This window comes from Alligator mississippiensis, chromosome 3, assembly GCF_030867095.1.
Source record: "Alligator mississippiensis isolate rAllMis1 chromosome 3, rAllMis1, whole genome shotgun sequence".
In the NCBI taxonomy this organism is placed as follows: Eukaryota; Metazoa; Chordata; order Crocodylia; family Alligatoridae; genus Alligator; species Alligator mississippiensis.
Window position 1 is genome coordinate 81,283,229 of NC_081826.1, and position 25,290 is coordinate 81,308,518.

Consider the following 25,290-nt stretch of genomic DNA (forward strand, 5'->3'; position numbering starts at 1 on the left):
CCAGGCTGCCTGCAGGGCTTCCTGCAGAGCCACAGAGCTGCACAGAGCCCAGTGCTTTGCTCTGTGGCTGTAGGGGCAGCAAACTAAAACTCCTTGAAGGAGTTTTAGTTTGTGGCACCCCAAGTCACTTAAGGCGCATTACACTGCCAAATTTCCTTCAGCGGCTGGAATTAATGTGCAATACACTGCTGAGGCGTGCTAACACCGACACCATTATAGTGGTGCAAAAACAATTAGCCCGCTTAAAGTGTTGTGCACACATTAATTACAGCTGCTGTAGCAAATTTGGCAGTGTAATGAATCTTAAATGGCTTGGGGTCATTTGACTCCTTCTCTGAGGAATTTTAGTTTGCTGCCCTACCAGCCATGGAATGAAGCACTGGGCTCCATGTAGCTCAGGGGTTCTGAAGGAAGCCCTGCAGGCAGCCTGGCAGCAGCCCAGGAAGCCAGACTCTGCCCAAGAGAGGGGAAAAAAAGCGGTGATCCTGATCTGTTTTTTTTTTTTTTTTTCTTCCCTGGAGCCTGCATGAGCTGCGAGGGGGCCCAGTGCTTCCCTCCATGGTTGTGGTGCCCTGGGACAGCCAGAGCTGAGTGCCAGCAGGCGGGTGCCGTCTGGGGATGGGGGCCACCGCTGCTGCGGAGGGAAGCACCAGCCCTCCCCACAGCCCAGGGACCACTCTGCCTGCTGGCAGCTTACCCTCCCCTCTCTGCCACTGGAGAGGCAGGTAAGTCGGGCATGTGCACAACACAGGGGTTTAATTGGCCCTAAATTGAAGCGGTGTTTTTAACCTCTCAGACCAGTGGTTCAGGCACTCTCTTGACTCATGGACAACTTAAGTTGATTTATTTCCAAATAAGGGTGAGGGGGAATATGAATCCAGCACCCCCCCGGTTGCAGATAAGTACCTTAATCACTGGCTTATTGGAGATAAAGATGATAACACCTTCAACACTTTCTGAATGGCACTTAAGTCTCCTTATATATCAAGCGTTTTGTTTTGAAACTTTTGTTTTTTTTGCTAAGAATGCATGAAATAGGAAAAACCATCTTGTTCTAGTCTAAGCATTCTGAATGCCATTTTTTATATTTTTTTTCTTTTGGGTAGACCAATATATATTTTAGTAATATATTAATAGAGACCTGCTGAAATCATGATTGCGCAGAAATCATGAAATTGGGTGATTTTCATGAAATCTGTGGGGGAGAGGGCATGTTACTTACTAAAAATAAAATACTGACTCCCCAGTGGCAGCCAACAGTCCTCCTGGCTGTACAGCTGGCTAGCAGGAAGGGAGTTGCAAGCATGAAAGGAAGACAGATGGCTGTCATCCCCACCCCTTGCTGGTGATTGGCTGACAGGGCTGCCAGTTATGTGGTCCAGCTCCTCTCTACCAATCAGCAGTGAGAGGTGGGGCTATATGATGGCCAGCCCTCTCAGTAAATCAGTGGTGAGGGGCAGGGCCATATAACAGAGGGCCATTTGAGGGGCAGGGCTTCTCCACCAAGCAGTGGTGAAGGTTGGGGCCACTGGGCCTCTCTTCCAATTAGAGGTGTTGGGGTGGGAGTGGGGGGCAGCCCTGATAAGCTCTTGAAAATGGTGGCTGACCCCATGTTTTGCCCACAGTCAGCTGGTAGGTAGACCTCTATATATTAAGGCTACTGGGAGTTGTGTGATGACAGCTGCATAAATGTTTTATTTCGGTGTCAATTACGTATATACAAATTTAATATATCACTAATATATCACTGTACTGATAGACACAGCAGGGAAGCTTTACATCCTGGGCAGCAGTGGTGCACAGGTTAGCTGCCAGCTGAGGTAATGTCTATTTTTGCTTCCCTCAACTCCCCCTCAAAGATAGCACCCCAGGGATTGCTGACCCAGTCACCCAGCCTCAGTTATGCTACTTCTATATCTTATTCTAAGACTTCAGAAGATTGTGGGGACCTGATCAAAAACACTCCACAGAAAACAAAAGAAAGTACCTTATTTACTAGAATATAAGAAAGACCCACTTCCAAATTAGATTTTATATATAGAAAATTTATGAATTTGTTATAATTTTCCAGGTGTAGAATCTAATTATTGGAGTTTTGCCCTGAATTTGCCTCCTTCCCACTGCTACAGCAGAGAAAATCAGTCTGGGAGATCAGATACCCCTCTTGCCCTCTGCCTCCCCACTACTTTTCCCATCTACAGACCCTTCCCCCCTCTTTACTGTCAGACCCTGCTCTCCCTGAGCACATGGAAGTGAGGAGAAATCTGAAAACACTGAATTTAAAATTAAACATGGGTTAGTAATTTGCATGTAGTACTCATAGACTCAGTTCCTCCAGAATGTATGTTACCTTTTTTTTGGAAACTGCTGCAAGTTTTAGCATAGGTACTCCATAAATACCCTTTTAAGCAGCACTTCAGCAACTACTTTTATATATAAACTATGCATGATATTAGTCCAAAGCCAAAAGGCTTATGATTTATCATTTAGTTAATTGGACTGGGTCCTAGCAGAGTCAACAACATTTTAAGCCATGGTGACTGCACAGCTTAGCACTGTTCAGTATGTGTGTGTACTCTAGATACCCCCAACAAAGGATCCATGTGTGCTAATTAGCCCCCCACTTATTACTGAAACCAGGTGTTTTTGTCACATCCTGGAATCCTCCAAAATTTTATGTACAGATGAGACACAAGGCAGCTTGGTCCAGCTTCACCTCCTAGATGGTGGGGCCACAGTAATCATATGCGACAGACTGAGAGAAGGGCTGACAGAGGGATTCTGGTGAACTGTTTGGGGCCCATTTGTTGATGTTTGCCAGTCATTTAAGGCTGGTGAAGAAACAGGAATAATTGGAAATGGGAAAGAAAAGTGCCAGCCCAGCTGTGGGAGTGAAGAGGAAGTTGAAATCTATGCAGCATAGTGGCTCGCCATGACTTGAAATTGAATTGTTGCTGAGGGGGACTGCGCTTAGTGCTCATTAACCTACTCTGCATATTTTCTTCAGATGGGTTGCGTTAACCTATACTGTGGTAAGTTATCATCAGAATGCTTGTCCAATATGCCATGTGTTTTATAGTCGCATGCAGTGTTGGCTGCATATAATCAGCTTCTTAGTTGGTTTCCATTACTGAGCATGTGCTGTTTTTGGCAGCAGTTTAATGATAAGCCAGGGTATTTAAGGTGGTTTCTTTGTATGCAAATGTAAGATGAGGAGCTTCCCCTCCATGGTGATTGGTGAAAAAAACCTTGTTTTGTATTTGAGTAAATACGGTAGCGCCTGACATGGTTTTGTCACAGGTGCTGCTTGAGCCTTTGCTAGGCATATATACAACTGAGGAGGAAAAAAGGAAAAGAACAGGATTGGTCAAATTTTTATGAAGGAACATTTTGCTATCATTTACATAGTTTCATGGGAAGCATACTTTTTGTGATAATAGGTTGATTTCAGTAAAATTATTTTTACGAAAAAATTGGGGGAACATCCTGTTTTGGTTAACTACTGACCAACAATTAACAGTGTAGTAATTATTGTTTACCTTCACACAGTAAATGGTGAAAGTCAACATTTTAGCAACAACTGCTATATCCAGTTTTATAGTGGAGAAAGAATATCTGTATCTAAATATTGACTGTCTTGGTTATTTTCAGATGGCTGTATGGTAAACATGTTTGCTTGTTCTATGCATTTTGTGCTGTATTGTTTGGGATCTGCAGTATGTCGACGCTGTCGTTATTGAGTATCGTGTGCTGCCTCAAAATCTGTTTCCCGGCTTATGGTAAGTTCATTTAATTCTCCCTCAGATCCTAGCTGCCCTAACTGTGAAGTAGTTCCTACGGATGTCTAATCTAAACCTACTCTCCAACAACTTCTGGCCGTTATTCCTTGTTATCCTGGGGGACGCTAGGGGAAACAAGGTCTCCCCCAAACCCTTCTGGTCCCCCCTAGTGAGTTTATAGATGGTCACAAGGTCCCCCCTCCACCTTCTCTTGTGAAGGCTGAACAGATTCAGGTCCCGTAGCCTCTCATTGTAGGGTCTGCCCTGCTGTCTCCGGATCATGCGGGTGGCCCTCCTCTGGACCCTCTCAATGTTGTCCACATCCCTCTTGAAGTGGGGTGCCCAGAATTGGACACAGTACTCCAGCTGTGGCCTGACCAGTGTCACGTAGAGGGGGAGGATCACCTCCTTGGCCCTACTTGAGATGCACCTGTGGATGCACGATAGGGTCCGGTTAGCCCTGCCGACCGTGACCTCGCATTGTCAGCCCATGTTCATCTTGGAGTCAATGATGATCCCTTTCTGCCTCCGTGCTCTCAAGAAGGGAGTTTCCCATCTTATAAGTGTGCTGCCGGTTACTACTGCCCAAGTGCAGCACCCTGCACTTGTCCGTACTGAAACGTATCCTGTTTTTATTAGCCCACCCCTGCAACCTATCTAGGTCTTACTGCAGTCTTTAGGTCAAAAGCAAAAGTGGCCTCAGATGATTTTATATTTGGGGCTTGCTAGTACCTTGGGTATCAGAGCAGATTGTGTTTTTTACTACTTACCTTTAATTTCATGTGACTGGCACTTGGCTACCTCTGATTTTCTGTAAATGACAGGAATGCATGCTATATTTTTATGACAGTTCCACTATTCTTACTTTATTACCTTATTTTTCAGATAAGAGACAAGGCAGATAATATCAAAATACGTGGGGCATTTCAGTCTTACTACTAAAGAACAGCTTTGAAATTCTAATATCTCATTGCTACAGAACAACAGCATAGGTCAAATTGAGTCCCTTTAATTATGGCTGTAAAGATTGTGTGTTAATAGGAATTCACCATAGGCCCATACTCTCTGTTGTTAATTTGTTAAATTTGCCTCTGTGCTACAATTTAACTCAATAATTTAACCCAGAGGATGGCTTGCATTTTGAAAAATCAATCCAAGGGGAAGACATAGGGTATGGACAGGTGTTCATCTGTAGCAACACAAATGAAAAAAAGATACAGAGCATAACAGGTGTTCCAGCCCCCTGGCTGGAGAGCTACAGAAGGTGCCTCAGAAGCTGGATAGCTGCTGCTTGGTCCCCCAGTCCTTAGGGGAACCCAGTCACTGACAGCCTGCCTTTTCCCTTGCTGGGGAAGGGGGCAGACTGTTTTTGATCAGCTGGCAGCTGCTGAAAAGCATCATCTGCCAGAAGCAGCCATCTACCACTTGTGGGGATGGTAGGGATGAGGAGAACTGGCCTCTTTGTCCTCACCACCCTTGATAGTGCTACTACCAGCTGGGGCTCTGGTGGTGGGAATTCCTATACACTGTAATACTCCTCCCTTTCCACTCCTCTGCCCACAGCCTGCCTGTCTGCTGAAGAGATGATCAGCAAGGCTAGGCAGCCCAGGCCTCCACCATGGCCAGTTGAGCTGCAGCTCTCCTGTCTGCAGCCTCACAGCTGCTGCAGCCAGCTCTTTCTGTGGCTCTTGAAGTGAGAGTGGCAGTAGTAGGATCCCAGCAGAGCATGTTATCAAGAAGCCAGCCACTTTGCCTTCCTCTCCCCTGCTTCCTACCCCGCCCCTGAGCCTTGAAGGGGGTGGGGGGGGAGGGGGGCAGACAGGAGGATGTGGGATGCTGATGGTCCTAGAGACTCCTGTTGTGCTATGTGTATCTGCACAGGCATTAAATGTACTGCTACAAAGTGTAGCTCTGCCAAGAAGTTTGTTTTTTGTAAGCAGTAATATTTTGTGGCACTGTGAATAGCTTGAATGGCTATAGGCTTGTTTTTTATAGTGCTACAGAAGGGTGTATTTAGTGATACAAATGTAATGCCTATCCATGGATGTAGATAACATTTATAAAATAATTTGTAAAGCACTGCTTCATCCTCTATTAGGATATCACTGTTGTTCAAACAGTTCAAAAGTGGCAAACATAAACATGTAGATCTGGATTGTGACCCCAGTGTAACAGTGCTCAATGCAACTCTAGTGGGACAAAGTGTTTAGTTCATTCTATCTAGGTGACAACCTCTCTTTGCTTTGGAATGAGGATGACTGCTCTGTAGATCCATTGGTGTTGCACAGATGTATATTATACTAGAAAGAATTGACTGTGTAATATTCTAATATAGACCTGGCTCCTTGCTTTGCTGAGGAATATCCAGCACAAGTTGGGGGAAAAGGGACTTTTTCTGAGGTCTGAAGATGACATAAAGCTCATTTCTGCACTCCGCTAATTATGTTACTTTGTTCTGGTCTGCTTCCCCAGTATAACTTAGGATGGGAGAAAGGTACACATTTTCACTTTAATGAAAGGTTTGATTTCTCCAAGAGCTGTTAGAACTGAGAAAGTCCTAAATTGGATGAAATGCATTGCTTTTTACCACGATATCTATTTCATGGTCTGCGCCCAGAGTTCTGGCACAGAATGCTTCCTGATGCAGAATGCAGGGAAAAATGCAAAGCCATGTCTTGGATCATTATACTTTACTTCGCTCTTGAGTTTCACCACAAATCATGCCTTTCTTTAGCTACTTCTCACTTCTTTAGCTACTTCCTTTCTTTAGCTACTTTCCCTCGTGGAGTGAGCTCCATCTGTTAAAATACTTACTGTCCTCTTCCATTCCACACCTATTTTGTCCAAAGCTGTGATTGTACTGGTGACAGTGTCCTCTCTTGTGGTTCTGTCTTTCATTAGTACTAACTCCTTCAAACTCCTGTTTAACATTCATGCCATTATTGACACCTCAAACAAACACAGCAAACTGTGCAATGTTAGTCACATCTGTGCTTTCATAAAGTCACAGAATAGGATTGAAAGGAACCTCATGATGACATCTAGTTCAACCCCCTACTAAGGCAGGATCATCCCTGACTAAACAGTCCTAGTTAAGCGTCTGTCTAACTTGCCCTTAAAGGCCTCTGAGGGTAGATATTCCACAACCTGTCTGGGTAGCCTATCATGTTTCTCAGGCCTTTTGTCATTTTTATGGCTCACTGCTAGACTGTTTCTAATTTTCTAGACCTTTCTTGACACAATACTCCAGACAAGGCCTCACCAGTGTCAAATAGAACAGAAAGATCACTTCCCTTGATTTGCAAGTGATGCTTCTATCAATACATCTAAATATACTATTTTTTTGTTTTTGTTTTTGCAACAAGAGCATACTGTTGCAAAATATTCAGATTATGGTGCACTGTAACCCCCAGGTCCTTTGCAGTACTGCAGCCTAGCAAGTCCTTCCCCAGTGTATACTTGTTCAGGCACAAAAAGCAGGTGCACACTGTGGGTGATCTATGTGGCCCTGACGTAGTTCAACTAGAGAACATTATAGTCTGATTTAGGGCCTTGCTGAACATTGGGGCTGTGCAAAATTTCAGTGGCCGTTTCGTTTAGTTTTGGATACAGATGTTTTGGTGGCTGAAGCACCAAATCCGAAATGAAATGCAAAGTTCCAAATCAGCTGTGAAATGAAACAGATGCATCCAAAATGTTTTGCAAATGTTTCATAAATGTTTTGGACTGTTTCGGATGTTTCAGAGGTGGGCTTGTAGGGAAAGAGAAACTAAGGAGGGGAGGGTGGAGGGAAGGACTGCTCTGCTATTGACATGTGTAGCCAGTGACAACAATCTGTCCCTGAGATCCCTTCCAATCCCAGTGCTCTGGGGGAGGGACAGAGAAGCACCATAAAAGGCTGTTTGTGAACTGCTCTCTGCTATTTTGCAGCTGTGTTTGTCTGTGTAGCAGCAGCCGAGAGCAGCACCTGTAAGCTTGCATCTTGATAGTGCCTTCCTACCAAGTTGTAGCCAAACCTTTCCTATTTACCCTTGCCTACCCTCCCTATTGTTATCTCTTGCAATTCCTTCTTCCTCAAAAACTCTGTTCTTCTTATTTTTTTCCCTTCAAACAAAAAGAGAGCAGTGCTTTGCCTGGCAGTGTTTCATCATGAGTTCCCCCTCCCCCAAACTTAGATGCACTCACTTTCCCAGCACTAGCAGGCATGAGGCTTCTGGTGCTAGTGGCAGCAAGGAAGTGGGACTAGTGCCTGCATCTGCACCCCCTCCAATAACGACAGCTATAATAACCACCAGCATGATAAGCAGCACCAGCATGACAATCTCCTCCACCCCCATTTCAGTTCCCAGCCTGAGCCTTCCAGTGCCAGAGGAGGTGCTGGATCTGGAAGCAGGGGACCTGAGCACCCTAGCAAAAGAAATTCTGGGGACCAAGGAGGAATCTGAGTTTGTGCTCCACTCCACTCCAAGTTCCCCTAGAGCCAGGTCTCCTTCTCTGAAAGGCAGTTCAGAGGAGGTCGAGGTTGTGAAGGCAAGTGGCTCAGCTGAGTCAGCTCCTCCTGTTGTTGTGCCTGTGCCTGCTGAGAAGAAGGATCAGGCAGGCTCTGCACTTGCACCCCAGAAGCGAGGAGGTAGTGTGGTGTGGGATCATTTTGAGGTGGTAGATGATCCCACATATGCTATCTGCCTGCACTGCCGATGTAAGATCAGCTGGGGCAAGGAGGTGACGCATCAGCATCCCCATGGTGCTGAAGTGTATCTCAGGAGGCACCACCCCCTTTCCCTTGCACGTCCTCAGCCTGGCACTGGTGGGAGCGTACCAATAAGAAGTCCCCCTCTCACTCCAAACCCTCCCTCCCCAAGAAGTCAAGGCAGGCCACCCTGAAACAGTGGGGCAAAGGTGGACAGAAAAGGGGGCACGTTGCAAAGGTTAGTGAGATCACCCAGAGCACTGGGGAGATGCTCTGGATGGCCAGCCCTCCCCCTTGTTGAGCGGCTAGGGTTCAGGCGGCCTATGGTGCTCATGGCCCCATCCTACCAAGTGCCCACATGCACCACCAGTAGTAGGATCGTGCCATCTCTGTATGATGCATGCAGGGAGTACTTGAGGGAGGAGTTGTGCAAGGCAGGTCTGCAGGTGACCTTGCATTTCACCTCGGACATCTGGAGCAGCCAGGGTGGAGATCATGCCTACCTCTCTCTCACGGGGCACTGGTGCCATCAGTCAGGCCGTCAGTGGGCTCTCTTTCAAGTCAAGGTGATGGATGAGTCCCACACCGCAATGGAGATCATGGTGGCTATGAACTGCATGGTGCAGCGGTGGCTCATTGGTTAGGGTTCATAGTCACTGACAATGGGGCCAATATCATCAAGTTAGTACGTGATGCCAACTTTGTTGGCATCCACTGTGTGGCACACAAGTTCCACTTCATAGTCAGGGACACCTTGGAGGGGGACAGGGCTTCTAGTGACGGCACGGTCACAACTGGCCAGCTCATTTCGAAATGCAAGAAGGTGGTGGGCTACTACCACCGGAGCATCAAGGGGGGCAACATGCTGCAGGATGAACAGGCATAGCTGAGTGTCTGACAGCACAAAATCGTGCAGGATGTGGAGACTCCATGGAACTCCACATACCTGATGCTGGAAAGTCTAGTGGAGCAACAGAAGGCCATCATGAGATGGCCTTGCTCAGGGAGATTGGGATCAGTGGCCCCCTGAACAGAGCTGAGTGGGATACCATCTCCCAGATCTTGGTGGTCCTCAAGCCATTCCTCGAGGCCACTGAGACCATCAGCACTGGCAATGCCCTCCTCAACCAGGTGATCCCTGTAGTGAGAGAACTTGAGAACCAAATGGATAAGTTCCAGAGGATGGGGGTTGGAGGTTCCTGCCTGGTGCAAACCGCTGTCACCAGAGATGCAGGCACCGGTGAAGTAGCTGAGGGAGGGCATGAAGAAATGGATGGATCCATTGTGGTCCAGTACGGTCCACATGCTGGCGGCCTTGTGTGACCCGAGGATAAAGGGGAGTGTATATGGCAACAAAACTCTGGATCACTGGACGGAGGTGCTGTGAACAGAGTCTGCGAGGCAGAAGGGCACGGGCAGGGGGATGTGGAAGAGGGGGATCCACCTTCCCATGCCAGTACTCCCAACAGCAGCCAGTCTCCTCTACAACAGCTGCTATCAATGTGGGCCAAGGGCATGGCTTCAATGGTGGGGTCCAGAGACACCAGACCTCAGCTTTGGGCAGGTAGCATGGAGGCGGAGCCACTAGACTGTGACCCCTTGACCTATTCGGCAACCCACCGCCAGATGTGGCAGGATCTGGCCATGGTTACCTGGGAACACCTACCATGTCCACTGATCAGTGTTCCAAGTGAGAGGGTGTTCGGCATCACTGGGGATGTTGTGACATTCCAGCACACCTCCTTAGTTTGGTGGAGCAGCTAGTGTTTCTCAAGGTGAACATCCTGCTGCTGGGGTTCCTTGAGCTCCACATGCAGATGGAGTGAGTGCCACTCCATCCTCACCTGTTTCCTTTTTTAATTTTTTTGAAACCATTTAATGCCCTGCTCTCATACCTGGAGGCGGCACTCACTGCATCACTAGCCAGCAGGAGAAGAACATGTCTCTGCTGAGCTCCTGTTCCAGGATGAATTTGGAGGTATAGCCTGGGGTTATGGGGAAGGAGAAGGCCCCAGGTCCTGGGCATTACCTAAACCTGCACCCTGCCAGAATTGGGAGGCCTGGTGGGGCTGCCGGTGGTGCAACGGCCCCCAAGAAATGCCAGGACTGAGGACCTCCCTGGTGAAAGGTGGGTAGGAGGCACTTTATACTCTCCAGCCACCACATACACGCACAGTTCTGGGTAGGGAATTCCCAAACCTGTAAGATCTTTGAGAGGCCTGAGGCTTGCTTGTTGCAGTGGAGTGGTGAGGCTCCAGGTGAGCTTAGCTGCCTGGGGTGCCATCTGCAAGGCATAGGCTTTTGGATTTAAAACCCTTCATCAGACTGAGGAAGTATCTGCAGTTACTGTGTGTGCTCCTCCTGGATGGATTCATAGATTCATAGATGTTAGTGTCAGAAGGGACCTCAGTAGATCATCAAGTCTGACCCCCTGCCCTGTGCAGGAAAGAGTGCTGGGGTCATAGATTCATAGATGTTAGGGTCGGAAGGGACCTCAATAGATCATCAAGTCCGACCCCCTGCATAAGCAGGAAAGAGTGCTGGGTCTAGATGACCCCAGCTAGATACTCGTCTAACCTCCTCTTGAAGACCCCCAGGGTAGGGGAGAGCACCACTTCCCTTGGGAGCCTGTTCCAGACCTTGGCCACTCGAACTGTGAAGAAGTTCTTCCTTATGTCCAGTCTAAATCTGCTCTCTGCTAGCTTGTGGCCATTGTTTCTTGTAACCCCCGGGGGCGCCTTGGTGAATAAATCCTCACCAATTCCCTTCTGTGCCCCCGTGATGAACTTATAGGCAGCTACAAGGTCGCCTCTCAACCTTCTCTTGCGGAGGCTGAAAAGGTCCAGTTTCTCTAGTCTCTCCTCGTAGGGCTTGGTCTGCAGGCCCTTGACCATACGAGTTGCCCTTCGCTGTACCCTCTCCAGGTTATCCGCATCCTTCTTGAAGTGTGGCGCCCAGAATTGCACGCAGTACTCCAACTGCGGTCTGACCAACGCCCTATAGAGGGGAAGTATCACCTCCCTGGACCTATTTGTCATGCATCTGCTGATGCACGATAAAGTGCCATTGGCTTTTCTGATGGCTTCGTCACACTGCCGGCTCATGTTCATCTTGGAGTCCACTAGGACTCCAAGATCCCTTTCCACCTCTGTGCCACCCAGCAGGTCATTCCCTAGGCTGTAGGTGTGCTGGACATTTTTCCTCCCTAGGTGCAGCACTTTGCATTTCTCCTTGTTGAACTGCATTCTGTTGTTTTCTGCCCACTTGTCCAACCTGTCCAGGTCTGCCTGCAGCTGTTCCCTGCCCTCCGGCATGTCCACTTCTCCCCATAGCTTTGTGTCATCTGCAAACTTGGACAGAGTACATTTCACTCCCACGTCCAAGTTGCTGATGAAGACATTAAAGAGTATCGGTCCAAGGACCGAACCCTGCAGGACCCTACTGCCCACACCCTTCCAGGTCGAGACCGACCCATCTACCACGACTCTTTGGGTGCGACCCTCTAGCCAATTCGCCACCCATCGGACCGTGCAGTCATCCACATCACAGCCTCTTAACTTGTTCACCAGTATGGGGTGGGATACCGTATCGAAGGCCTTCCTGAAGTCTAAGTATACGACATCCACCCCTCCTCCTGTGTCCAGGCATTTCATAACCTTGTCATAGAAAGAGACTAGGTTGGTCAGGCATGATCTGCCCGCCACAAACCCATGCTGGTTTCCCCTCAGCATAATTTGCCCTGCCGGGCTCTCACAAATGTGAGCCTTGATAATTTTTTCAAATACTTTACCAAGGATGGAGGTGAGACTGACCGGCCTATAGTTGCCCGGGTCCTCCTTCCTCCCCTTTCTGAAAATGGGGACCACGTTAGCCCTTTTCCAGTCCTCCGGGACTTGGCCCGTGCGCCACGAGCGTTCGAATATTCCCGCCAGTGGCTCTGCAATGATATCGGCCAGTGCCTTCAGCACCCTTGGATGGAGCTCATCCGGGCCTGCTGACTTAAAGGCATCCAGTTCTTCCAAGTGACTCTGCACCACCTCAGGATCTACGTATGGAAGTCTGGCGCCTTGCTGCTGCCTCTCTACAACCCCAGTGAGAGACTTGTCGTGCCCCTCGCTTAGGAACACTGAGGCAAAGAACTCGTTGAGGAGTTCAGCCTTGTCCCCCCTATCTGTCACCAATTGTTTCTGCCCATTTAGTAGCGGTCCTATTCCTCCCTGGGCCTTCCTTTTACTCCCAATATATCTAAAAAACAATTTCTTGTTGTCCTTTACTTGGGTTGCCATCCTCAGCTCCATGGTAGCTTTGGCCCGCCTAACTGCCTCCTTACAAGCACGAGCAGAGGAATATTCATCTTTAGTGATCTCACCCTGTTTCCACTTTTTATGTGCTCCCCTTTTGGCCCTTAGGCTGCCCTGGATTTCTCTGCTCAGCCATGGAAGCCTCCTGGCCCCTTTCCCTCTTTTGCCTCGCTCGGGGATCGTCTTGCTTTGTGCCCAAAGGATCGTTTCCTTTAGGCACAGCCACCCTTCTTGGGCACCCATCCCATCAAAACTCCAACTCTGCAGTGCTTCCTTGACTAATCGCCTGAGTGCATTGAGATCAGCTTTCCTAAAGTCTAGCACTTTCACCCTACTAGTTACCTTACCCACTCGCCGTCTTATGTTGAATTCTATTATAAGGTGATCACTGTCTCCCAGATAGCTACCGATCTGGAGGTCCCCTATCACGTCATCTCCCGTTGCCAATACCAGATCCAGTATGGCATTCCCCCTAGTGGGACCATGCACCTCCTGTGTCAGGTGGAGGTCCTGTACACAAGTTAGAAACCTGCGTGAGCGATGGGACCTTGCTGTCTGCGTCTCCCAGCAGATGTCCGGGTAGTTTAGGTCCCCCATGACTATCGCCTCTTTAGCTTTTATGGTCTCTGAGAGTTGCCTCAGGAGCCCCGCATCTATTTCTTCCCCTTGGTGTGGGGGTCTGTAACAGACCCCTACCACCAAATCCCTTTCTCCTTGCCCCCCATGTAGCCTAACCCACAATCCTTCTACTTCCTCAACCTCGGATTCTGTCTTGATGAGGGTTGATGTGTATTGCTCACTGACATAAAGTGCAACCCCCCCCCTTTCTTCCCCTTTCTATACAATCTATAGCCCTCAATATGTACCGCCCAGTCATGGGATGAATCCCACCAGGTCTCTGTTAGCCCCACTAAGTCATAGGTGTTTAGTGCAAGCAGGAGCGCTAGTTCATCCTGCTTGTTCCCCATGCTCCTAGCATTAGTATATAGGCACTTGAGCCCTGCGACTGGTGCCTTTGCTGCCCCCCCGCTCCAAGTCCCATGGGGCCCATTGTTTCTTACCTTCTTGTTCCTTACCTGTTCTGTAGTGCTGGCCTCCCCATGGCTTTCAGGTTCCCAATGTTCTCCTTCTTCAGGCTGGGCTGTCCTTGTGGGTGCCACATGGTTTGGTGGTCCACAGCTTCCCCTGCCCTCGTACTCCCCTCCCCCCGACGAGCCTAGTTTAAAGCCCGCCGGAGGAGATCTGCCAACCTAGAAGAAAACACACGCTTACCTTTGGGGGACAGGTGAAGCCCATCCCAGCTGAGCATGTCCCTCGTCGTGATGTGCGGGTCATTGTCCAGGAAGCCGAAGCCTGCCTTGAGACCCCACTGCCGAAGCCGCCAGTTGGTCTCTCTGATGCAGTTCTCCTGCCGTCTTCCTCGTCCGGTCACTGGTAGGATGGAAGAGAAAACCACCTGGGCACCGAACTCCTTCAGCACGCCACCCAGAGCACAGTAGTCTGCCATCAAGTGATCGGGGGTTCTCCTGGCCGCATCATTAGTACCCACATGGACTAGGACCATGGGGTAATAATCGGTGGGCTTGATCCTGGCCTGGATTACCTCCGTCACATCCTGAATCTTTGCTCCAGGGAGGCAGCATACCTCTCATGCCGAGGGGTCCTGGCGACAGATGGGTCCTTCCGTACCTCTCAGGATGGAGTCTCCTATGACGAGCACTCGTCGCCTCCTCCTCTGGGTCCTCGTGGATCTCTTGATCTGTTTGGAGTGTGAAGAACGTGGTGTTTCTTCTTGCCCAAGGGTTTCCTCCTCCCCTTCCATCTCCTGCAGGGTCGCCAGGGCCTCGTACCTGTTCACCAGTCGGACTGGAGAAGCTGGTACCGGTTCGCTGCGTGCCGCTCCGGTCCTGGCTGTGACCATCTGCCACTCTGCTGCGGAGGGTATTCCCCGGGGTGCTTCTTCCTTTGGTGCCTGGGCCTGCAGGGAAAGGAAATAACTATCAATTTCATCCTCCGCCTCCCTGATCCCCCTCAGCCTGCTAACCTCCTCCCGGAGCTCCCTCACCTGCGCCTCCAGAGCCCTAAGATGGGCACCTGCTGGACAGGTGTGGGGGCCCCCAATCTCTGCTCCCCCCGGCCCTGCTGGGGATACCCCACAGGCCAGGAGGTAGGGGGACACCGGCTCCCCCATGGGCTCGGTCTGGGTGGAGGCCTCAGACCTGCCCCGGGTAGCCTTGTCCCCCTGGGCAGAGGCCCTAGCAGTACTCCTCGTAGACACCATTCTATAAGCTGCTGTTTGTAGACCTGTGCGGTGTCTACGCCCTACCCCTACAGGAGTCCCACTCCTGGCTCTCCTGGCCCGCCCTCTGGCGCGAACGTCTGCGCAAACGCCGGCGTGCTCTAACATAGCGCGCCTGTTTGCGCGCTCTGTTCGCGCCGCGTGGCTCGGGAGCGCGGCTCCCTACCGGCTCAGCTATATGGGACCCGGGGGGCTTCCCCTCCGGATCCGGCTCAGCTGCGCCGGGTCCCTCCGCCCCACTTACCTTTGGGGGATCAGCTGCTGCTGCCCCCGCTGCCGATTCCTCTGTTGTTGCTGCTGCTGCCGCCGCCGCCTCTGGTCAGTTGGTTGGTAAGAAGGGCACACGTGCGTGCGGGACACACGTGTGCTGCCTCCTCTCCTTCCCGCTGCTGGTTCCCGAGTGCTGGGAACTACGTCACTCCGTGGCTTTAAAGCCCGCGGTTTGAATTACCCGCCCTGCTCCAACGGCCAATCAGGCGCCCCGGTCTACCCGGAAGTGCCTGCAGGCAGTTCTGCCCCTACGCTCCCCTGCTGGGGGGATCCGATGCCACAGGAGCCTGCTCCCCCAAGGGTTAGCCCCGGGGGTGCCCCCTGGCCTGGGGGGATAGTTCCCTTCCTAGCCCTTCCTGTTTGCGCGCTCTGTTTGCGGCGCGCGGCTCGGGAGCGCGGCTCCCTACCGGTTCAGCTATATGGGACCTGGGGGGCTTCCCCTCCGGATCCGGCTCAGCTGCGCCGTGTCCCTCCACCCCACTTACCTTCGGGGGGATCAGCTGCTGCTGCCCCCGCTGCCGATTCCTCTGTTGTTGCTGCTGCTGCCGCCGCCTCCGGTCAGTTGGTTGGTAAGAAGGGCACACGTGCGTGCGGGACACACGTGTGCTGCCTCCTCTCCTTCCCGCTGCTGGTTCCCGAGTTTAGACAGGAAGGCTGGGTCAGACGACTCCAGCGAGGTGCTTGTCCAGTCTCCTCTTGAAGACCCCCAGGGTAGGGGGAGAGCACCACTTCCCTTGGGAACCCATTCCAGATTCTGGCAACCCTTACTATGAAGAAGTTTTCTAATGTTCAACCTAAATCTGCTCTCCATCAATTTGTGGCCATTGTTCCTAGTTACTCCAGGGGGTGCCCTAGTAAATAGAGCATCTCCTATTCCCTGCTGCCCCTCCTTGATGAATTTATAGACAGCCATAAGATCACCTCCAAGCCTTCTCTTGTGAAGGCTGAAGAGATCTAGGTCCCTCAGTGTCTCCTCGTAGAGCTTTGCCTGCAGGCCTCTGACCATATGAGCGGCCCTCCTCTGAACCCTCAAGAATCTCCGCATCCCTCTTGAAGTGCGACAACCAAAACTGGACACAGTACTTCGCTAACCCCTGACACCTCAATTTACATTTTCACTGACTGACTTTCTTGCCTGCATTGCATGCCAGCCTCTGGCTTCTTTACTATTCCTTTCATCCAGGAAGAGCACACATGCCAAATGCAGATGCTTCCACAGCCTGACAAAGGGTTTTTAAACTCGAAAGCTTGCAAAGAACAATTTTTCCAACTGTTCAGTTGCTCTAATAAAAGGTATCAGATTGATCCTAAAAACCTTGTTTGGGCTATGTCCTTAGACCAACATGGCTACAACCTACACCCCTTAATACACACAAGTGACACAAGTTTTGCTTTCAGCAGTTTGAGGTGCAGTTTCACAGAAACCCCTGCACCACTGTACCTGAAACCTGCCAGGCCTCATGCCCTCCTGAGGGGTGATGTATGTGGCAGGACAGGTGCTAATGAAGGCAGCCATTTAATGCCCCCTCTCAGAGTTGAAGATGACAGTTTAGTTCTCACCAGCCAGCAGGGGAAGAACATCTCCCTGCTGAGCTCCTGTGCCAGGAAGAACTTGGTGGTATAAGGGCTGGGTCTATATGGGGAGGAGCAGGATCCACATCATTCTGGGCATGACCTAAAACTGCACCCTGCCAAGGTAGAGAGGCCTGGGTGGGACTTCCAGTGGTGCAGCAGCCCCAGGAAATACCAGGACCATGAACCTCCCTGGTGAAAGGTGGGTAGGAGGCACCTGATAACCTCCAGCCACTGCACTATCATGGCTGGGGAAAGCCCAGCCTGTAAGATCTTTGAGAGGCCTGAGGCTTACTGGTTGCAGTGGAGTTGAGGGTGAGAACAGGGGCTACCATCCCTGCAATTTTCATCCTGCTGTGCTTTAACACACACACCAAGTCACACACCATGAATTTTGCTTTGAACTGCAGTTTGAAGTGCCTTTTCCCGGAAACCCCTGCACCTATCTCCTTGAAACCTGGCAGGATTCATGGTCTCAGAAAGGGGCTACCATCCATGCTAGTTCATCCAACGCAGAAAAGAAATGACCAAGTTATAAAAAGTTTTGTGATTCCCCATTATAGCCTATGGCCAAAACACCAAGACAGCGTCGAAATTCGAAACAAGTTTTGAAACAATTTCTGCCTAAACAAAACGGGACAGCGATCCAAAACACTGAAACAAATCACTGTCTCTCTGAAATGCCGAATCCAATCCGAAACAAAACACTGCTGTTTTGCACAGACTTGTAAAACACTGAAATGAAACACTGTCCCTTTGACCCGCTGAATCCGAAACCAAAACAAAACACAGCTGTTTCACAGTGCTATTGCACATTACTTTTAGGCGGTTCCTGGAGCTCCTAACCCCTGGATTGTCCAGACATTTACACCTGAAACTAGTTTTAAGGACACTTTAGGCAGCTTAAAGTTACATCACTCCAGGGCAGGTTTAACTCTGATCCACATTATTCAGCTTGTGTTCCATGAATGTGTAGTCACTTTGCACAGATGAGTCACCCATGTTGCAGTCCTCCAGGATGCAGTGTTCCCTCTCCTGCCCTTTTATTCCCTGTGAACAAGCTTTCCACTCTGAACTGTACTGCCAATCCAATTCCTCCCTCACCACACTTCCCCAAATTCCTTTTCCTTTCCACTTCCCATTTCATTACCCAACCCCATCCCATTAGCTCTCTGCCTCAACCCTCCTCATAGTATGCGCCCCCCCCCAGAATCCTGTCCTGGCTCACCAGCCTTGTAGCAGCAACTCATAACTGCACTTCCTCATCAGGCCCCTGTTCACCAGCCTGCTAGTGGCAAGTCACATCTGTTCAGGAGGGGACAGTTAGAGAAAGTTTTTAGGTTTAAAGTGCGACTTCTCCGAGCTCAAGCGAGCACTAACACTGATGATCAGTCTTTGAGCAGCTCAAAGTGCAATATGTAACAAGGCCCTTACAGTAGCTAAGGAGCGTGAGGCCACCTTTAACTCTTATTTAGTGTTATGCTTACAGAGGATACTGAGAATCCCAAGAAAAATTTTAGGAAAAGATAGTGGGCCAAGTAACCTGCTGTATGTTTGATGCCTCTGATTTACATGAACAATATTTTCACTGTTGGCAAAAATATCTTCAGTGTAGGAGTGCCTCATGTTAGTGCCTCATAGTAGCATAAGAGAAATTCCCTTTGATTGAAATCAGAAATATTAGCTATATTTTTCCATGTCAAGGGCATTTGCTTCTACAGGATTGTTTATGTATAAGTTTCCAGTTTGTTTTCAGTCTCCTTGAACTTCCTGGCACTGCCCCTTTTGTCAAGAAACCTTCCCTTTCCCTCTTCTCTGGCAAGAAGCTAGGGAAATACATGCTTTGTCAGGGGATGTCTGTAAAAGACTGAAATGTCTCTCATGTAACCCACCCTGCTTGTAGTTATGTTGAGCACGAGATATTTTAAATGGATTTTTGTGGCAATTTTTCATTGGAAAAGCAAGCCAGGGTTACTGTTGTAGCATCTTTGAGCCCAAGTCATTGACTAACGATCCACTGTGCCAGGTGAGTCCAAGCATGGAACAAAAATATAGTTTCTACCCCAGAGGAGCTTACAGTCAAAGTTTTTTTTTTTTTAAAGTCAAAAGATGATGGGTGAATACAGACAGCAAAGCATCACAAAGAGATGATGGGAGAGTCATAATCAGTAGATAGTGGTTCAAGGGAGGAGAATAAAGTCTTGAGAGGACTTCTTCATACATCATAGGAAATTGCCCTTATTTGCCTCAATACATTAAAAGGGGCTTCTATCACTGGACCTTGGCTTGTATGGTTAGCAGTCACTATATTGCTATGCACAGTTCTTCACTAATTCTTTCTTGTCTTCCAGGGAACAGATTCAAGCGAGACCATGGTCGAATCTTGTTAACCTGTGCTTGGACCTATGCAGCAATATTTGCCTTTTCACCTCTAGCTCACTGGGGAGAGTATGGAGAAGAACCGTATGGTACCGCTTGTTGCATTGACTGGCATTCAGCTAATGTCAGTGTGGTGGCAATGTCTTACATTGTAGCTGTCTTTATCTTCTGCTTTATCCTCCCATGTGGGGTAATTGTCACATCCTACACCCTTATTTTAATAACTGTGAAAGAATCCAGAAAAGCAGTGGAACAGCATATCTCAGGCACCACCAGGATGAGCAACATGCAGGCTATTACAATCAAGGTATTTTTAAATTTTTCTTTTCAAGTCACATTCTGTGTATATAGGCAGTGCTCTTTTAGAGTTCTAGGGGACCCTGAGAGAGGAGTAAGAAAGGATAACTTAATTCTGGATTGTTTTTTAGGCCAGAGTGCAATATTTCCTTGTACAGCCTCACTTCATACCACTGAACTGTTTTTGCAAAACCCTTGGGGGATAGCTGTGAGGTTTCTGTAGTTTTTTCTGTAGGCTATGCTAAAAGTAGCATGTCAGAATGTCTTAGTAGTTCTGATAGGACTGGTCTCATAGACATTTCAGGGATTTTTTTAATGTTTTGAATATTTAGTAAAATATTTTGGAAGAGTATAAAAGAAAAATTATGCAGACTGCAATAAAATTATAACACATGAAATTGAAAAAGCGACATCACATATCCTGAATAAGTTTACACCTCATTTATGTAGCTGCCAGGCTTTGGAACTGTCGTCTTAAATGTGTATATCTGAGTTGTATTTTGACCTTTCATGGGTGTGTCTACATAAGACATTTACTGTGCAGTTGACTAACTGCGCAGTAAATGTCTCAGTGTCTACATGTGCACCCTTACTAGGACACATGAAACTAATAAACTTCTCTGTAGGGTAGTACTTGTAAATACAGGTACTACTCTGTTGCAGAGGGTTTTTTTTCCATGCACAACAGTGCACATGTAGACACTGACCAGCTGACTGGGGCATGAAGGTGCTTCATTGCGGGGGCTGCCTGTCAGCTAACCCTGCACTGAAGCAGCCTTGTACTTCAGCCAGCCTCTCCACAGCACATGGAGCCTGGTTGGAGCAGCCCTGGGATGGCAAGCTGACCCGCTGCCAGTCGGGGCTTCTCTGACTGGGCTCCACATGCTGTGCGTGAATAAACTTTGGAGCTAATTGCTCTGGAGTTACATGCTCTCAGGCACATGTTCAAATGGCACTCAGGAGCAATAAACTCTGGAGCAATAAGCTACAGAGTTAATTCATGTGTACTAATTACATGTGTAGATGCGCTCCATGTGTGTAGCCTTTCCTTTATGCTCCCAGAATCACCTGTCTTTTTCCTGGAGTCTGCCATCTCACAGCTTACTTCATTCCCCACTGTATTTGCTTCCAGTATTTTGGGTCTCTCTCTTGATCTTTCTATTTTTGGAAAATTTGAAACACAAAATATGTTATTGTCTTACTTAGTAACATAAACTCTTACGTAAGTTTGTTTCATATGAGAAAAAAAGATGAGTCATTTTATATTGAAGGGGCATTATAATACTATCTCACAGAAATGTCTTCTTAGCAAATAGTTTCACGTGATGTTTGCAATATTGTTTGGCAAATGCATAGAAGCATTATCTAGATCAAAAAGAAAGGAAATATAAACCTAGATTGCAGACAAAAAGTGAGAAGTAGCTAAATGATGTGACCTAGATCTCATGCCTATAAATCAGTATTGGAGTGAACAGATTGTTTTAACTGAGGGTAGCCTGAACACCAGCATAAACAAATGATCTGATATGAATGTTCATACAACTTCAGTATGCTGAGAGGACAGAAGCTTAAACAGTTCATCTACCTCTCTACAGCAGACACCTCTCCTTTCTCAGCCAAAATTAGATCCGTCTGCCATCTCCTTTTGGATGTACTGCCATCAGCTTAAACTCAATATGGCTAAAACAGCTCTTAATCTCCCCTGGAAGCTCTCTCCATTACCTTTCTTCCCAATCACTGTGGAAAAGTGCCAGCCTCCTGCCTTTTGTAACCCATGTGTTATCTTCACCTTGAACATTTCTTTTGGTTCTCTCATTAAGTTTTCTAAGTTTCATAGTTTCATAGTAGCTAGGGTCAGGAGGGACCTGAATAGATCATCTAGCCTGACCCCCTGCCACAGGCAGGAATGAATGCTGGGTTCACAAGACCCCAGACAGGTGATCGTCCAACCTCCTCTTGAAATTGCCCAAGGTAGGGGCGAGGACCACTTCCCTGGGAAGTTGGTTCCAGATTGTGGCCACCCTAACTGTAAAATATTGCCTTCTGATCTCTAACCTAAACCTATTCTCCATCAGCTTATAACCATTGTTCCTTGTCACCCCACGTGGTGCCAGGGAGAAAAGGGCTCTGCCTATTTGCTGTTGATCTCCCCTGATGAGCTTGTAGGCAGCCACCAGGTCCCCCCTCAGCCTCCTCTTGCTGAGGCTGAACAGGTTCAGGTCCTTCAGTCTCGCCTTGTAGGGCCTGTCCTGCTGCACTCTCACCAAGCAGGTGGCCCTCCTCTGAACCGTCTCCAGGCTGGCCACATCCCTTTTGAAGTGCAGTGCCCAGTACTGGACGCAGTACTCCAACTGCGGCCTGACTGAAGTCGCATAGAGGGGGAGTATCACTTCTCTGGACCAGCTTGAGATGCACCTTTGGATGCATGACAAGGTATGGCTGGCCTTGCTGGCTGCAGTCTGGCATTGGTGGCTCATGTTCATCTTGGAGTCAAAAATGACTCCAAGATCCTTTTCCGCCTCTGTGCTTTCAAGAAGGGAACTCCCCAGCCTGTAGGTGTACTGTGGATTCCTTCTCCCAAGGTGCAGCACCCTGCATTTGTCTAAGTTGAACCCCATCCTATTCTCGTCTGCCCACTTTTGTAGTCTGTCTAAATCTAGTTCCAGCCTCTCTCTCCCTTCAAGTGTCCACCTCGCCCCACATCTTAGTGTTATCAGCAAATTTGGACAGCGTGCTTTCCACCCCCTCATCCAAGTTGCTGATAAAGATGTTAAACAGTGCAAGCCCGAGGACCGAGCCCTGGGGTACCCCACTGCTCACATCTCGCCAGGTTGAGTACAACCTGTCCACCACTACTCTCTGGGTGTACCCCATCAGCCAATTTTTTACCCATCCAACTGTGCAGGCATCAATGCCACAGTCTCTTAATTTATTGATGAGGATGGGGTGAGAGACCGTGTCAAAGGCCTTCTTAAAGTCTAGAAAGACTACGTCCACAGTGACACCATCATCCAAGGATTTAGTTACTTGGTCATAAAAGGCAATCAGGTTGGTCAGGCAGGACCTGCCTTTGATGAACCCGTGCTGATTGCCCCTGACCATGACCTCCCCTGCAGGCCCCCCACAGATATGCTCCTTGATGATTCTCTCCAAGACCTTCCCGAGCACCGAGGTGAGGCTTAGAGGCCTATAGTTACTTGGGTCCTCCTTCCTCCCCTTCTTGAAAATTGGGACCACATTAGTCAGTTTCCAATCCTTCGGCACCTGGCCAGATGACCATGAATTCTCATACAGCTGGGCCAAGGGCTCCGCAATGACTACTGCCAGCTCCCTCAACACTCTTGGGTGGAGGGCATCTGGACCTGCAGATTTAAGAATGTCCAGCCCTTCCAGAAGATCCCTAACTACATCTGCACTGACTGAAGGCTTGGTAGAGCTATCCCCAAGATTGTCCCTACCTCTAGTAGGTGGGATATCCCGGTCCCTGTTCAGGAAAACAGATGCAAAGAAACTGTTAAAAATATCAGCTTTCTTGTCTGGCATGGCCACAAGATTACCGTTTGTGTTTGCAGGGGCCCTACATTGCCTGATGCCCTCTTCTTCCTCCCAATGTACTTGAAAAAGGACTTTTTGTTGTCCTTAATCCTGGATGCTAGCCTGAGTTCCATCTCTGCTTTGGCCTTCCTAATAGTCCTCCTACACTCCCGGGCCGAGGAGGAGTACTCCTCCTTGGTGATAGCTCCTCCCTTCCACTGGTTGTACCACCCCCCTTTTAGTCCTCAGGCATTGCTGAATGCCCTTGCTGAGCCAAGGGGGTTTCTGAGCACTCTTACCCCCCTTGCTTCTCTCAAGGACTGTTATCCTTTGGACCCTGGAGGATCGCCCCCTTAAGGTATGACCATCCCTCGTGGACTCCCATCCCCTCTACCTTCTGGGCCCTCAGTGCCACCCCCACTAGTCTCCTAAGCTCATTGAAGTTGGCCCTTCTGAAGTCAAGGGCTTTAGCCTTGGTGTGAGCCCTAGATGCCCTGCGCTGGATAGTGAAATCCAGCAGGTGATGATCGCTATTGCCCAGGTGGTCAAGGACCTGCAGTCCCCTCACCAGGTCATCCCTCGTGGCCAGGACCAGGTCCAGCAACGCATTACCCCTAGTGAGGCTGTGTACTTCCTGGATAAGGTGAAGGTCCTGTAATACAGCCAGGAACCTACACAAGCGGTCAGACCTGGCTGTCTGCTCCTCCCAGCAAAAGTCTTGCTGAGTCTTTCTGTTTAATTTCAACTTCTGCATGTATCAAATATATAGTCTTTCCTATCCAACCCCATATTGCCAAAACTCACATTCAGGTTTCCAGCATCTTGCATCTCAATTACAGCAACAGCCTTTCCTCGGGCCCTCATTGCCCATACCTAGCCAACTTGTTGTCTCTCTTCCTTTCTGAGTAGCTCAATTCCTGCTTTCATTAAATTTTTAAGCTGGGATCTTTATACTTTCTCTTATGGTTCATGTCACACTAGGCAGTTGCTTCTTATAAACTTCTGCAAAGGCATAACTCATTATGGCTAAAAACAGACATGGGATTTCTCTGGGACAAAGCCTTTTCTCTTGGGATGCTACAGATATATAAGCCCATTGTTCCATTTTAAGTACCTGTGATGTATCCGAGGGCCTTGGCACAATTTACCTTAAAAACATCACAAAGGCATTTCAAACAAGAGCCTTATCCTCTAAACCAGTGGTTCTCAACCTTTTTTGTACCAGACTCATTAGTAAATATCAATAGCCAGTCCTGACCCAGTGCCTTTCACTCCTGACCCACTGCCCTCTGCCCCCAGCACTCCAGTGTATGGGGTAGGGAGGGTGTGTGGGACAGAGGGGCCCCTAAGCAGCTCTTTGCAGGCAGGAACTCTGCCAGTCTGTACAGGGAAACCTACCGTTTCCCACGTTCTTTTCCTTTAAAGGAGAATCCATTTTTAAAGTTTGTTCACGACTCTTTCATATATTCTTGCAACCCACTTTTGGGTTGCAACCCACGGGTTGAGAAATGCTGCTCTATAGGGCTGTGCTAGGCTTCAGACAGAGCTTCTGATCCGGAGAAGCTTTGGATGCTTTGGGGTCCGAAGCAGCACGTCTGAGTCAAAGCGCTGGCCTCGTTAGGCTTCAGAGCTGCCTCTGAGGTCTGGCCATAGGGTATAACAGGGAAACAATAAAATATCTATAACTTTGTTGTTTTTTATCCAATATAGATGAAATTTTCAGGGTTGGTAGACTCTGCAGAGAGGATAAATTCTGCCAAGTTTCAAGAAGTTCGGTGCAGAGGTTTGGGGGGAACTGTACCCCAAATTCTTGAAAACAAAACTGTCACATCTATGTATTACAACACGGGGGGGAGGGGCAAAACTGCAGGGGTGGCAGCTCTTACTGAGGCCACAAAGCCTGCCAAGTTTCAAGGAAATTGGTGCAGGGATTTGGGGGGAACTGCACCCCAAGCTGCCGACAAGCAAAACTCGTGCCCTGGGTGCTGTGGGACTGACTGTCTGGCTTGGGGCGGGGAGGGGAGACACTGCTGCAGGCCTGACTGTTAAGCTCCTGGGTTATCAGTTACCAATCAATCAATCACGATTCACTCAGGGACCAGCTCAATGCACAGGACCTAGCTACTACATAACGACTTAATGAGCATCAATTAGCACCTACAAAATCAG

The 25,290-nt window shown here is 48.8% G+C and overlaps 1 protein-coding gene across 3 annotated transcripts in view; it reads left to right on the forward strand.

The window, feature by feature from the left end:
• The window catches only part of LOC102561887 (opsin-5), a 114,120-nt gene that overhangs the window by 62,287 nt on the left and 26,543 nt on the right, over positions 1-25,290 (forward strand). For all 3 annotated transcript variants that reach the window (XM_059724143.1, XM_006276156.4, XM_059724144.1), the window contains 2 exons: positions 3,652-3,779; positions 19,263-19,597. In XM_059724143.1, the coding sequence (XP_059580126.1) occupies positions 3,652-3,779; positions 19,263-19,597 (463 nt within the window). The remainder of the gene's footprint in view (positions 1-3,651; positions 3,780-19,262; positions 19,598-25,290) is intronic.